At 42.7% G+C, this 16173-nt stretch overlaps 1 protein-coding gene across 3 annotated transcripts in view; it reads right to left on the bottom strand.

Annotated features, from left to right (window-relative positions):
* Window positions 1–16173, bottom strand: part of LOC126412813 (cytochrome P450 4C1-like) — a 510424-nt gene that overhangs the window by 196654 nt on the left and 297597 nt on the right. For 2 of the 3 annotated variants that reach the window (XM_050082597.1, XM_050082596.1), the window contains exon 1: window positions 1195–1409. The exons of the other annotated variant lie outside the window; for it this stretch is intronic. In XM_050082597.1, the coding sequence (XP_049938554.1) occupies window positions 1195–1357 (163 nt within the window). In that variant the 5' untranslated portion in view covers window positions 1358–1409. Of the gene's footprint in view, window positions 1–1194; window positions 1410–16173 lie in introns of those variants that run through there. 3 annotated transcript variants of the gene reach the window in all.

Here is a 16173-nt window from a genome sequence, read left to right as displayed (position 1 = left end):
GAAACAGTCGATCAGAGAAGCCGCATTCTCCGGCACTAAACTGTGTATGCGTTCTCACTTAGGAACCGCAAAGGCTGCTTAGGAATATGACCTGAAGTAAAAGTACACGTTTTTCACAGGAAAAAAATAGTGATGAATTTGATTTTCACATTTTTATTCAATTCTTTTACTCACTATTTTACACGATTTGGTGAAAGGTGGCTGCGGACCCCCTAGAAAGAGCCGGCGGACCCCTAAGGGAACCGCGCACCACACGTTGGGAAGCCCTTGGCTAGAGAATTGGTGGGAGTATCAGTTTGTTTTATTACGCAACACCACGCCAACTAGTGTAATAATTTTCTTGTATAACAACGTATCAGTGGGCCAGCATCACGTTTTTATGTTTTTAGATCGAAAATGTCATTCATAACAAGGCAGTTTTAATGTTGATATACTTCTAATTTTGCACAGATTTAAATAATACAGAGGTGAAGCGGGACCACTAATTTGCAAATTCAGATGCAAAAGAAGTTTTAAGAAAGAAAATCGAAGTTTTCAAATTTTTCCCATTGAAACAATTAATTTCTTTTTATGCAACTGGCTGCGTTGTGATATCTCTGAGGCGAAAATAACGCTCGGACAGTTGGCCGCACATTAAAAACCACCGTCATTCCATCTTCAGTTAGAAGTTTTTTTTTAAATAATAAATATAATCTCATCACCGAACAAAATGAATTAAGTGTTGGTATAGCTTCTAGTTTTTTTAACTGTTACGAGAACGCATTGCTCTTGGCGTATCTAGTCGAAGACGTAATACAAAATCTGAGTGATCTATAAAGAATCATACAGTAATTATCTCTCGATGATTATTAGGAAACCATCAGTTTTAACCGCCTACGATTATAATAGTTCTACAGGGAGTATCAGATACCACTTCTTTCGGTCTATACAGGGCCAAAAATATTTAAAGTTAGTACGAAACATTTAACATTCGTTGTCACTGCCACGTTACAAGGCGGGCACAATAAAAATATAGGTATCTGGTACTGTGGTGTTGGTCTTGCAGTTGCAAGGTAATACGCAGAGATTATCTTTTACTCTTCATCAGTCAGCCACTGGAATAGCAAGGAAGATGAATAATATTAAGAAATTCCCTCTGTACGCACTCCGTAAGAGACGTATGAAAACTAAAGAAGAGCGCAAACGTCTGCTTACCTTCACGTTTCGTGAAGAAATCGACGTAAGTGGTCCCTAGGAGGGGCAGAGCTACATGGCCTGGAAGTTTCTCGACCTGGCTCCAACGCCATTTCCTGGAAATGATGCTCGCAGACACTGCGACCACGATGATCGTCAACAGAACCGCTGTTAAGTCGAGCATCGCTCGGAGCCGTCTCAAAATGTTGCCGGTAGCGACACACGGACGAGACTGTGCGCCGAGGTGTGGACTAACACTGCTGCGGTTGTGCGCGGCAGAGGCCGACCTTCAGACTTCCCCCACCGCCGCAAAATAGCTGGTTCGCTGGACTAGCACAACGCGCTGCTGAGTGTCGGGGATACGCGGGAGGGGTCACCAGTGAACACCGCAGCGGCTGCTAGCATTGGTTTAGCTTCACACAGCAGTCATTTGCGAGTTCGATCCCGCTTAATTTACCCTTAGGGACCAAGTGGTTTTCCTCTGAAACCGACAGTCTGCCCGGTGAGCTACAGCACGTAAGGACGATGTTGAACAGAACGGCTACTGTGACAGACAGGTACGCCATGCATTCCGTTCTAAGCAAGTTCAAAGCGGGGACGTAAATAAAGATACGAAGGCATCCACTGCAACGGACTTCTTGCCGTATTTTGGCGGCTTCGCTTAAAGAATAGAAAAAAATCCCCACGAGACACGACCTCAAGTCGCCTACCAGCAAAACTGAGGAATTTGTTGTGCTTGTTCAGAGACAATCTTGGTGTTAGGAAACTACGCATATATAAGATGCCATGCCTATGTGGGAAACCTTACCTGCCGAACCGTGCAAAAGAGTTGTGTTGAACACCATCGTCATACACTTCTGGGGCAACATCATAAATCAACAGTAGCGGAGCACTCCTTGAACACGGGGAATCGCATGTCTTACGATAAGACTGATGTATTACTCTCAGCATCATTGTTCTGGGACTGTGTTCTTACGGAGACCATATACAGGATGGTCCATTGATCGTGAACGGGCCAAATATCTCACGAAATAAGCATCAAACAAAAAAAGTTCAAAGAACGAAACTTGTCTAGCTTGAAGTGGGAAACCAGATGACGCTATGGTTGACCCGCTAGATGGCGCTGCCATAGCTCAAACGGATATCAACTACGTTATTTTAAAATAGGAAACCTCACGTTTTATTACATATTCGTATAGTACGTAAAGAAATATGAATGTTTTAGTTGGACCATTTTTTTCACTTTGTGATACATGGCGCTGTAATAGTCACAGACATATAGCTCACAATTTTCGACGAACAGTTGGTAACAGGTAGGTTTTTTATTATTAAAATACAGAACGAAGGAACGTTTCAACATTTTATTTCGGTTGATCCAATGCGATACATGTACCTTTGTGAACTTATCATTTCTGAGAACGCATACTGTTACAGCGTGATTACCTGTAAATACCACATTAATGCAATAAATGCTCAAAATGATGTCCGTCAACCTCAATGCATTTGGCAATACATGTAACGACATTCCTCTCAACAGCGAGTAGTTTGCCTTCCGAAATGTTCGCACATGCATTGACAATGCGCTGACGCATGGTGTAAGGCGTTGTCGGTGGATCAGGATAGCAAATATCCTTCAAGTTTAACCACAGAAAGAAATCCGGGGACGTCAAATCCGGTTAACGTGCGGGCCACGATATGGTGCTTCGACGACCAATCCGCCTGTCATGAAATATGCTATTCAATGCCGCTTCAACCGCACGCGTGATATGTGTCGGACATCCATCATGTTCGAAGTACATCGCCATTCTGTCATGCAGTGAAACATCTTGTAGTAACATCGATAGAACAGTACGTAGGAAATCAGCATACATTGCACCATTTAGATTGCCATTGACACTTCGTCGCTAAATAGAACGCGTGCAAAAAATCTGTCATTGTCCCGTAATTTCTCTTGTGCCCAGTGGCAGAACTGTACATGATGTTCAAAGTCGTCGCCATGCAATTCCCGGTGCATAGAAATATGGTACCGGTGTAATAGATGTTGATGTAGCGTTCTCAACACCGACGTTTTTGAGATTCCCGATTCTCGCGCAATTTGTATGCTACTGATGCGCCGATTAGCCGCGACAGCAGCTACAACACCTACTTGGGCATCATCATTTATTGCAGGTCGTGGTTGACGTTTCACATGTGGCTGAACACATCCTGTTTCCTTAAATAACGTAACTATCCGGCGAACGGTCCGGGCACTTGGATGATGTCGTCCTGGATACCGAGCAGCATACATAGCACACGACCGTTGGGCATTTGGTCACAATAACCATACATATAGACCTTTTCCGCAATTGGTAAACAGTCCATTTTAACACGGGTAATGTATCACGAAGCAAATACAGTCCACACTGCCGGAATGTTACGTGATACCACTAAGTTATAGGTTTGTGACTATTACAGCGCCATCTATCATAAAGCGAAAAAAGTGATCCAACTAAAACATTCGTATTTCTTTACGTACTACCCGAATATGTAATAAAAAAGGGGGCTACTATTTTTAAAAACGCAGTTGATATCCGTTTGACCTATGGCAGCACCATCTAGCGGGCCAACCATAGCGCCATCTGGTTTCTCCCTTCAAGCTATACGAGTTTCGTTCTTTGTAGTTTTTTCTTTTGATGCTTATTTTGTGAGATATTTGGCTCGGTCACTATCAATGGACCACCCTGTATATCCGTACTGCAGACAATCTTATCAATAGGGATGCAGGTTTTGCATTAAACGACGCTTGGAATCCAGAACTGGCTGTTATTAAATCAAAACAGCGGAAACAAGAGCTTCCGATTCATCACTCGACGCAACGCACTGCTGAGACTGAATTCAGTTTTTAACGACAGGAGCGTGTGGCAGCACAGTCGTTGCCCAAGCGCACCCGCGAATGGTCTTCCTACGGCTGCCAGTGGGTGTCACTATGAGCACCAACTCCGAGCGTCTTCCCGCACACGTGTATTGCCTGCTTCTGGCCCGATAGACTTCGACTTCACCGCTTGCCCATCATTAGTCGCAGTGACAACAGCAGCTGTAACCACCTGAAGGTGGCGAAAACTGTATCGACGAAATACTGTGCGATTTGCACAATATGGTCCGACAGCAAACCCGAGAAGAGGATTTAAAACCACCACTTTATTTATTTATTATTATTTTTTGATGTACCAGAGCCTTTTGCGTGACACCGCCAAAGCTAAGGCAAGACAGAGACATTTAGTGGCACACTGAGTAGTTCTACGAGTGCTGTGCATTGTAGCACTCACTTCACGACGTTCAAAGCAACGGTCGGTGCGGAGATTGTGCTACGTGATTGTGATATGTGGGGGTTTCTTCTTCCTTTTTCATAGCGCTCATATTGAAGAGTTCATTGACAGAGAAAGTAAATATACTCATTGACAGAGAAAGTAAGTATACCAACAGCTATTGTAACGTAATTTTGAGTTTTCACTACTGCTGTTATGAGCGGTTTCGAAATGAAACCACTAGACGACTACGTACTTTTGATATAAACATATTGAATTTAGGCCCATTTTTACTTGCTCTTTAGGACTATAATTCGTTTTAGGCATTATGAGTTCATGGAGGTTTGAGAATGTGGGGTTATTTCTAGGAAAAATGGCTTACATGAAATGATGTGTGATTGAAAACTGTACATGCCAGTGGTTCCAATGTGAAACCACAACTTTAAAACAATTTATTGTTTACTTTGTGACAATTTTTTCTTATATTCGTTGCTTACTATGGCGATAAAGGTGAGTTTTTCAAGAAATTTTAAAATTATTTTTTATTTCATGCTGTTGGGACTCAACGGGTTAATACGGGGTACGTAAGTGTGCGCTAGTCAAGTGTTGCACGGTTGCACATTTAATAGTTAATGTTACAGGCATGATAGGAACCTGTTACGCGTCAAAATATGTTGCGCTTGTCGTCATGAATGAACGAGTCGCCTTAGCTTATGTACGGATCAACTGTATGTTAACTTTAAGTTAAAACGTTGTTGTGGTTATGTTCGCCTGTAGTGTCCTTATGTAAAATTGTTGTGAAGAGGTTGTTATAGACGGAAGGAGAGTAGAAAGATTGCGAGCTGTGGGTATCGGGTGTTTCGAACCTTCCAGCAACATGGTTCAAATGGCTCTGAGCACTATGGGACTCAACTGCTGAGGTCATTAGTCCCCTAGAACTTAGAACTAGTTAAACCTAACTAACCTAAGGACATCACAAACATCCATGCCCGAGGCAGGATTCGAACCTGCGACCGTAGCGGTCATGCGGTTCCAGACTGCAGCGCCTTTAACCGCACGGCCAGCAACATGAGCGGCGAAGAAAGGTCACAGTTCGTCGTGATAGATGGTAAATCATCGAGCAGAACTGAAGAGATATCTGGCGTTCCGCAAGGTAGTGTCATAGGCCCTCTGCTGTTCCTGATTTACGTAAATAATGTAGGTGATAATCTGAGCAGCCCCCTTAGATTGTTTGCAGATGATGCTGTAATTTACCGTCTAGTAAAATCATCAGACGATCAATTCCAATTACAAAATAATCTAGAGAGAATTTCTGTATGGTGCGAAAAGTGGCAATTGTCACTAAGCAAAGAAAATTGCGAGGTCATCCACATGGCTACTAAAAGAAATCAGATAAATTTTGGGTATACGGTAAATCGCACAAATCTAAGGGCTGTCAATTCGACTAAATACCTAGGAATTACAATTACGAGCAATTTAAATTGGGAAGACCACACAGATAATTGGGGAAGGCCAAACAAAGACTGCGCTTTGTAGACAGAACACCTAGAAGATGCGACAAACCCACTAAAGAGACAGCCTACATAACACTTGTCAGTCCTCTGCTGGAATATTGCTGGGCGGTGTGGGATCCTTACCAGGTAGGATTGACGGAGGACATCGAAAAAGTGCAAAGAAGGGCAGCCCGTTTCGTGTTATCGCGGAATAGAGATGAGAGTGTCACTAATATGATATGCGAGCTGCGGTGGCAGTCACTGGCGGTTTTCTTTGCGGCGAGATCTATTTACGAAATTTCAATCGCCAACTTTCTCTTTCGAATGCGAAAATATTTTGTTGACACCCACCTACGTAAGGAGAAATGATCATCATAATAAAATAAGGGAAATCACAGCTCGAACGGAAAGATTTAGGTGTTCCTTTTTCCCACCCGCCATTAGAGAGTGGAATGGTAGAGAAGTAGTATGAAAATGATTCGATGAACCCTCTGCCAGGCACTTAGGTGTGAATTGCAGAGTAACCATGTAGATGTAGATGTAGAGTATGCACCAAGAGGCAGCCAGCCGCTGAAAAATCACCGACGGCATACATGACATACAACAACTTAATTGTTAAAAGTGGTTGTAACGCTATTCGTTTGTTCAAAGTTAATGGTTCCTAAAAATTTAGTATGACCTTCATGACAGATTTTCGTGAGAATATAGAAAAGTGGTCTGACCGTGGGGGTCTGTCGGTCTGGGAATACCAGGGTTGGCGTTAAACTGTAGGGTAAGCCAACGCGAGAGGTTGGCTGCAGGTGAATATTGTGGTTCAAAACACTGCGTTTATTGCTTTATAAAGAGGTTAGTACTGATTCCTATGGTTATATTGTTCAGTAACGATTTGGGCTTGAGCGGAATTCGAGCTATTGTTCAGTAAGAGATTACTTAAGATGTTAAAATCGGTTGTCGTATCCTTCAGGGATTATTAGCTGATGGCTGTACGCTAACAAGTCACTTTTTTAAAGATATTTTGGCGTGATGGTTATTTGTAAGCGGTGTAAATTCAGATTTCGTTCCGGTTTATTGTACTAGTCGACTTGTACAGAACCATCCCGTGAAGACGAGTGGTTTCTGGTTAGGTCTGGTATTGGTTGTTGAATTGAACTGCGCTCGTGGGTACGAGTCAAGTGAGAAATATTGCGTTAATAGGCACTACATAGCAATTTCCGGAAATTGAGATTTGTTATACAGTGCTGTTGTCCTAAGGTTGACAAGGTCTTTTATTCGAGTTCTAGATAGATTATTTACAAAAACGGAGCCATTAATTTGAACTATGTTCAGTGCAATAACTCAGTTAATGAAGAACTGTGTCGAGAGTCCAACATGTTCTCTAACACATAGTCGTCAACATCTGAAGTGGGGGAGCTGTGTTTGCATATTAAAATGTTACGGTGAAAGTGGCTGTGGCAATAGTTATTTCTGTGGCATGTTCGATTATTTTAGTAGTTCGGTTTACACTGGCGCTAGTGCACAGCAGTGACTGCGTGTGTCTGAAAAAGTCGGTGAATAAACTTAACCTTCGTAAGGAGAAAATTTTAAGATCCTAGCATGTTTTTATTCTCCCTAAACTGAGGTAGTCCCATGGACAGGTCTATGTTTCCTTGAAAGAAGATTCGTTAGACAAAAGACAGAGAACGACGGAATTGAAGTGGATAAGTACATAATGGGATAACTTAAGACATCCGAATATTACACTAACACATTTTGATGACAAATTTCTAGCAAAATTTTTGTCGCCGAGAGATATTTGAATTTTAATTAGAAGAAGGATCACAGTATAGCTATTGCATCGTTAATAAGTAAGAATCACAAGTTAGCTCACGTTACAAAGTATGATTATTTACAGAAATAGGTAAGTATGCCCATCACAACGAATCATTAGTGTTTGTACCTTGCTATTGGAGGCCACATACTAGTGGATATAATTTTAATTGCATTAACGGAAGCTAGTGTGCGCAGTAGGTACGTCAATTTTGTAATCACGTATTACTTAGCCATAAATACTATACAGAAGATTATTCACTTATCTTTTGAGTTGGTGGACTGGGGGCTCATAGGAAATATCCCGTGGGGAGTCTACTGAGTTAACAGTATAAAATATATGTTTATTGAAAACGCAATTTTTTTTAGTTTCATTTACAAAAAAGTGACACTTCTTAAGCTAATTAAAATATTAGCCCCCCCCCCTCTCAAATAACAATGACAAAAGAATACTTAATTAAAAGTTTTGAAGCCGCGCGGGATTAGCCGAGCGGTCTAGGGTGCTGCAGTCATGGACTGTGCGGCTGGACCCGGCGGAGGTTCGAGTCCTCCCTCGGGCATGGGTGTGTGTGTTTGTCCTTGGGATAATTTAGGTTAAGTAGTGTGTAAGCTTAGGGACTGATGACCTTAGCAGTAAAGTCCCATAGGATTTCACACACATTTTTAAAAGTTTTGAATCATGTTCAGTAGTTTTAAACAACAAGTAGCTGCAGCAAATTCAGTACAGCAATAACATTTCTCCAAAATTAAAGAGCCAACAAGACACTCGATAAAATTTTTAATTAAAATTTGCCACCGTTTTCAATTGTATAGCTTAAGACAAACGGATGCATCAAGTGCTAAACAGCACTGAACTGAACTACGAATATTCAATTTGTTTGTACTCTTACAGGCAAAAAAAAAAAAAAAAAAAAAAAAAAAAAAAAAAAAAACTTGCAAATCTTCTAATTACGGATGTCTCACACGTTGCGCGTATGATAGCGTGTAAATATAGTGAGTGTGAACTTTGTGTTGAAAAGGAGGTAATTAAGCGAGAGGTACAGGACTTAAGTTCCGCAACAGTACAAACCTTGTCATAAAGTTTGAGAATGGACCCAACTCACAATCCACTATGGGTAACGCTGACGTCCATTAACGTCTTCACTAATAAACTTTTTTATTTATTCTTCACTCATCTCCACAAACTTCTACAAATATTACAAATAATCAAAAATTAGACGATGTACACTCCTGGAAATGGAAAAAAGAACACATTGACACCGGTGTGTCAGACCCACCATACTTGCTCCGGACACTGCGAGAGGGCTGTACAAGCAATGATCACACGCACGGCACAGCGGACACACCAGGAACCGCGGTGTTGGCCGTCGAATGGCGCTAGCTGCGCAGCATTTGTGCACCGCCGCCGTCAGTGTCAGCCAGTTTGCCGTGGCATACGGAGCTCCATCGCAGTCTTTAACACTAGTAGCATGCCGCGACAGCGTGGACGTGAACCGTATGTGCAGTTGACGGACTTTGAGCGAGGGCGTATAGTGGGCATGCGGGAGGCCGGGTGGACGTACCGCCGAATTGCTCAACACGTGGGGCGTGAGGTCTCCACAGTACATCGATGTTGTCGCCAGTGGTCGGCGGAAGGTGCACGTGCCCGTCGACCTGGGACCGGACCGCAGCGACGCACGGATGCACGCCAAGACCGTAGGATCCTACGCAGTGCCGTAGGGGACCGCACCGCCACTTCCCAGCAAATTAGGGACACTGTTGCTCCTGGGGTATCGGCGAGGACCATTCGCAACCGTCTCCATGAAGCTGGGCTACGGTCCCGCACACCGTTAGGCCGTCTTCCGCTCACGCCCCAACATCGTGCAGCCCGCCTCCAGTGGTGTCGCGACAGGCGTGAATGGAGAGACGAATGGAGACGTGTCGTCTTCAGCGATGAGAGTCGCTTCTGCCTTGGTGCCAATGATGGTCGTATGCGTGTTTGGCGCCGTGCAGGTGAGCGCCACAATCAGGACTGCATACGACCGAGGCACACAGGGCCAACACCCGGCATCATGGTGTGGGGAGCGATCTCCTACACTGGCCGTACACCACTGGTGATCGTCGAGGGGACACTGAATAGTGCACGGTACATCCAAACCGTCATCGAACCCATCGTTCTACCATTCCTAGACCGGCAAGGGAACTTGCTGTTCCAACAGGACAATGCACGTCCGCATGTATCCCGTGCCACCCAACGTGCTCTAGAAGGTGTAAGTCAACTACCCTGGCCAGCAAGATCTCCGGATCTGTCCCCCATTGAGAATGTTTGGGACTGGATGAAGCGTCGTCTCACGCGGTCTGCACGTCCAGCACGAACGCTGGTCCAACTGAGGCGCCAGGTGGAAATGGCATGGCAAGCCGTTCCACAGGACTACATCCAGCATCTCTACGATCGTCTCCATGGGAGAATAGCAGCCTGCATTGCTGCGAAAGGTGGATATACACTGTACTAGTGCCGACATTGTGCATGCTCTGTTGCCTGTGTCTATGTGCCTGTGGTTCTGTCAGTGTGATCATGTGATGTATCTGACCCCAGGAATGTGTCAATAAAGTTTCCCCTTCCTGGGACAATGAATTCACGGTGTTCTTATTTCAATTTCCAGGAGTGTATATTGTATGAGCTATGCAGTGGTCTACGCTGTTTCTTTTTCGTCATCATTGATACACTTAACCAGAAATTTACGACGTCTCTCTTTTAATCTTATCAAAATGTGTGGTATTGATTAAGTAATTTCACACAACCGAGACCAAAAGCCAGAAAATAATTCTTTAAATAAAAATCAGTTTTTAATATACCACGTTTTTAGATCGGTTTTAAAAGTATAAAATAATCTCTCCTTACCTTATACAGATTCCTAATCCCATACAGATAATCACGAAATATTTTATTTGTTATTAATAATAGCTATGAAAATACTTGTAATATTTATAATGAAGAACGTGGGGAGCATGCAAAACGTAACTGATCCATGAATAGCTCAGCTTCTTAGTAGTGTCTAAAGCATGCATCCAGAGTTTTCACCTTTTTGGATTTAAATCTTACAACATAGCTATTAAAAATTCACAATCACAAATTTTCAGATTCGTATGGTGTTGGGAATCTGTATGGGGCTAGGAGAAATTATTTTACACTTTTTGTGGCATTTTATAAACACGGTACCGGTACATTAAAAACTCATTTTATTTTAATAATTATTTTAAATATTATGATACAGTTTTAGCTTGTCTAGTTAAATATTTCGAGTATTTTACGCTGCAGCTGTGAGAAAACTGCATCCGTTTCGAACAATACGTCGTATTTATACAAGAACTGGTAATCTTTAAAACGATCGTCAATCTCACGAATTTATCGCAATTGTGTAAGGAATCAGGACATTCAGCTACGGGAACATTTATTACGAGCTGATCAAAAACTAAATTTGTAAATATTTAAAACTTTTATCCCTATTTGATTCTACAGGGTACGGCAGAAACAAAGATCTGTTTTAAAATACATGACACTGACCAACATGGGCTCTCGCAAACGAAGGCGGTACCCGCAAATCTCCGGCAGAACCTGCTGTCCTCATATCTCCGGCATTCGCTCGCCTATAGAAAAGATGAAAGCTCCAGTAACTGCCACTTGCAGAAACATGACTATTATTTAAGGATATCACGTACCTACAGTCATTCTTCTCAATTACCGTTATGGAGTTCAATAGGCATAAGGTGAAGTTATAGCGGCACAAGAAATACCCTTCATCACACACCATATAGGCTTGTACAGTAGTACAACTGGACATATTTAATGTCTGAAATTTCATCATATGTATACTCTGTAACAAACCTTACTATGTGTGGCGCAGGGTACTTTGTCTATCTTTTCTGGTCCTGTCGCGAGTGGTGCTCCATGTGAACTACTGTTGGTAGACCTCTGCGTCAGCTCGAGTCTCCTTGATTTTACCTTCGCGGTCCTTTCGCAAAATGTACGTAGAAGGAAGTAGAGTACCGGTTGGCCTTCTATGTCGGAAGTTTAACAGTAAATTACACCGTGATGCACAACGCTTGTCTTACAGTTTTTGCCACTGAGCATCCCCGTGAAATATTCACGCTTGCTGAACCAGCCGTTACAAAACGCAATTTTCTGCTCTCAATCTTCTATATTTTCTCTATCGATCCTTTTTCATATGGGTCCCAACTGAGGACCTATACGCAAGTAAGGGTCGATCGAAGGTTTTATAAACCACTTTCTTCGTGAGGAACTAGTCTGTATTATGATTTTTCTGTCGTTAGTTTATAGGGTCATTTCACTTTATACTGCGCGATATCAAGCTCCTAAACACGTTATGAATGTGGATACTTTTAATGATTATTCAACAATAGTGTAATAATACCATAAAGGAAATTTCTGCTTATGTATACATTATAGGATACTTTATTTCTGTTTAGGGTGAACCGTCGAGCACTGCGCTAATCGTCAATCCTGTGCAGGTCTTCCAGCATTTCTTTACAATTTTCTAGCGTTGCGATTGCTCCATATCCAGTATCACCATCATCCGCAGACCTCCTCATGGAGCTTTCGGCCTTGTCCTCTAGGTCAGGGGTGTACAGAGTTTTTAGCATCCCAGGTAGCAATCCCCCCTCCCATTGCAGTGTATTTAGGTAAGGGCCGCAAGAGGAAAATGTCTTCATTGGTTTAACAAATATTCATTTTATTTAACAAATATGCATGGTGCCAGTAATAGAACTATACGAAAAAAACATAAATTAGTTATAAACTACGGCGTGCACAGTCACGGACTGTGCGGCTGGTCCCGGCGGAGGTTCGAGTCCTCCCTCGGGCATGGGTGTGTGTGTTTGTCCTTAGGATAATTTAGGTTAAGTAGTGTGGGACTGATGACCTTAGCGGTTAAGTCCCGTAGGATTTCACACACATTTGAACATTTTACGGCGTGCACACACTTAATTCAGCATTAAACGTCACTACAGATATTCGGATTTAGGGTATGACACGTTCTATATGCCTGCCATCATTGGAGATGACGTGTCGCAGATGAAAAGCGGAATTCTGCATCACCCGCTGAAGTGTCGGAACATCGATGCTGTCGATGATCTCCTCAGTTGCTGTTTTCAGCTCATCAGTGGTTTGGGTTATTCCTGTACACCTTGTCTTTAATATAGTCCCACGAAAAGGAGTCCCATGTGTTCAGATCCGAAGAATATGGCGGCCAGTCGAGGCCCATGCGGGTGGCCTCTGGGTACCCCACAGCCAGAATGCTGTCCCCAAAGGGCTTCTCCAGGACATCGCACACTCTCCTGCTTCGATGGGGTCGGCTCCGTCTTGCATGAACCACATCTTGCCGAAATTAGGGTCACTTTGGATAATAGGGATGAAATCATCTTCCAAAACCTTCACGTGCTGCTTGGTAGTCACCTTGTCATCAAGGCATATTGCACCCATTATTCCGTGACTGGACATTGCACAACATACAGTCACCTGCTGAGGATGAAGAGATCTCTCGATAGCGAAATGCGGATTCTCATTTCGCCAATTACGCCAACTTTGCTTATTGATGAACCCATCCAAATAAAAGTAAGCTTTGTCGATAAACCAAACCATATTCACGTAAATTTCTGTTCGTCAATTCTGTGGGCATTAAAGTTGGCGAAACACAACCGTGGTTCCCCATGGCCCTAGGCCATATTGGCTGATGGGTTTGAATTTTGTATTCAAAGAAATGCAGGTCTTCAACAACAATTTGTTGCAGTGTCTCCTGGCTGATTCCATCTGTTGTATAGCTCCTCTGGTCGATTTCCTGAGGCTAGTTTGAAACACACCGCATGTCTTCTCTATGATATCAAGCGTTTTCACCCTTCCAGGACGACCGACATTGCCAACACTTTCATCACGAACGCTACTCGTTCTCTCAAACCTGCGAATCAAATTCTTAATTGTTAGTACACTGGACCGGTTGACTTCAGCTTGAAGTCCGTCACAAACTTCCTATGAGCCGCAGTTGGGCTGTTATTGCTCGGATAATAGGCCTTCAAAAGCATTATACTCTTAATACTCTCTGGCACGCTGTACCGTGACTTTTCACTTGCGAATGGCCAACAAATAACAAGGCGCATGCGCATACTAGTTCCCATCATGACCAGTGCCAACCGCGCAGTTTGAACTTCCTAACGCAAACCGTTCAGAAGTTATGACGATTTTATTTCATGTAATTCAATAACTGTCACCCTGTATGTTGATTTCTTACATGTTTATTGAATAGTAATAAGAAGTTACAATAGATTTCTCTTCAGTTTTCTCAATCCCACAGTCATTACTAAACACTTGTTCCTGGAATGTTTTCAGGTGCTCGTGTATTTTTACTGAAAGAGGTAGCTAACGCAAGCACGATTCATTAGACACGTTTTGCCCACAGAAGAATTGTTTTTCAGATAAGCTGCTATCAGCAGGAGTATTTTCAAATTCTTTGAAAGCATGTTACAGCAAGTATAAGATAGATTTGCACTTCTTAGAACTGGGAGAATTCCTGCAGATCGCGAACATGTTCAGAAGAATTATTCTACTCCATGTTCATTGTAAATAGGTGTTATACCATCTGTTTATTTATTTCCTGTGTCCAAAACACCAAACATTGACATCTAGTATAAGTCAACTGTAATACAATTTACAGTTTAAATATTTTTTCCCAAGTAATCAGGTACACTGATGGCCTTATGATTTGCTAGCTGTAAATCTAACGGGGTACTGCTTGTTCTGAACTTTGGGCAAGTCAGTTCCTCCTTCAGCTCCGGGATGGGGTTTGATGTTTCCTCCTTCCATAACTGAAGTCTTCGAAGGTGAGTTGTTTAGCTCTGACGTCGAAAGGAAGCTCTTCCTTGATCTAAGCCGCCTGGGCTGTTGTTGGTGCTCGCCTAGAGGCTGAAGATTATATGACATCTGTTTCTTCGTCTCCACCGCGGCAGTTACTTGCCGCTGTGTACTGGGGGGAGCAGTTCCTGAGAGGGTAGATTTCGTACATCCTGATATTTTGCGGGATGACTCATTAACGAATAAAATGCAGCATATCAGCTGTCTTTATTTTAAACCCAAATTCCACCGGTTTCGGTCTTGGACCACCATCACGGATGAAGGGATAAAATGGTTTAAGCCGCCATATTGCGTTAGTCATTATTTAAAATGTGTAGTGTGTTTCATGGATATAAATATATACATAGGACTTTAGAAGCAAGCATCCAAAAACAAACTGTATACAGACCAGGACTCATTTATGTCCACATCAGTGTGTTTCACGTGGGCCGAATTCTACCACACAGACGCGACATATTCCACTGCTGAAACAATTGAGTGAAATGGCTATCGTTTCAAGCACTTTTGGGTAGGCACCTCAGTTTGTGTTAGTCAGTTTGCGAATGATATTATCGCTAGCACTGACATTTTGCCTAGCACCCAAACAGCACCGTTCAAGTGACAGAATTCTGTCCACTTCATGGCTGAGTATTTGGCAGGGTAGCAGTGCTCTAGCTCTTGACCTTCCCAACTCACGTGGAGTTTTCTTTTGGCTCCTTTGTTTCTTGTCTGGAAACCACAAACCTGCGTCTTTGTTGCGTTTGGTTTCAGGTGGGTGTGGTGATAGTAATTCCCTAATATTTGAAGGTCGCTAGTTAATTTCTCCTCGACTTCCTCGAATTTACTGCATTGAGCAGCTACGGCTATGTTATCAGCATATATAAATGGCCTCCCATCGGGATGCATTGAATAGCAACGGAACTAGTATTCTGCCCTGAGTGAGACTATTTTTTTTTTATTATTATTGCACTCAAAGCGAGTTTTTACGTCCTCATTGCACGTATCCTCTCTATAAGAAAGAGTACAAATATACTTACAGATGGTATAAGGATGTGGCAATCTTTTGCCCCACTGCTTAACTAAATAACCAATTAGGATGAGATATCGAATGCTCCTGCCGCGACACTTTGCAGTGGCAATGTGAATGAATTTCAATAAAAAGTTCTAATTTACTATCTCTTACTACCGCAACAATGCTAACTGTTCAAATAGTTCTTTGTAATTTGTTGCATGTATAGGACTACGTTGACCAATTCACAGTGAAAAATTTTCACAGGTTTCCCTTTTTTCTCGCTGGGCAGAAGGGGAGGTTAGCTTACCTCGTGTCTTCTAAAGCTGTCTCGATGTGTCCACTGGTTTTCTTCCCCGCGACCCGCATATGCTAACATGCGAGCAATGAGCAGTGAATAACAGAATGGCAGGTGGAAATAAATACATCAATAAAAGTTCCGAGAGTTCCGGAACCTGTACAGAAACCTGCAATAGAGATCAACATAAACCTCATTTCCGCCCTTTTCACTGCTCATGAAAACCGCAC

Source organism: Schistocerca serialis, chromosome 7, assembly GCF_023864345.2.
Source record: "Schistocerca serialis cubense isolate TAMUIC-IGC-003099 chromosome 7, iqSchSeri2.2, whole genome shotgun sequence".
Taxonomy (NCBI): Eukaryota; Metazoa; Arthropoda; class Insecta; order Orthoptera; family Acrididae; genus Schistocerca; species Schistocerca serialis.
Note: the sequence above shows the minus strand (reverse complement) of the source record. Positions and strands in the feature narration are given on the sequence as shown.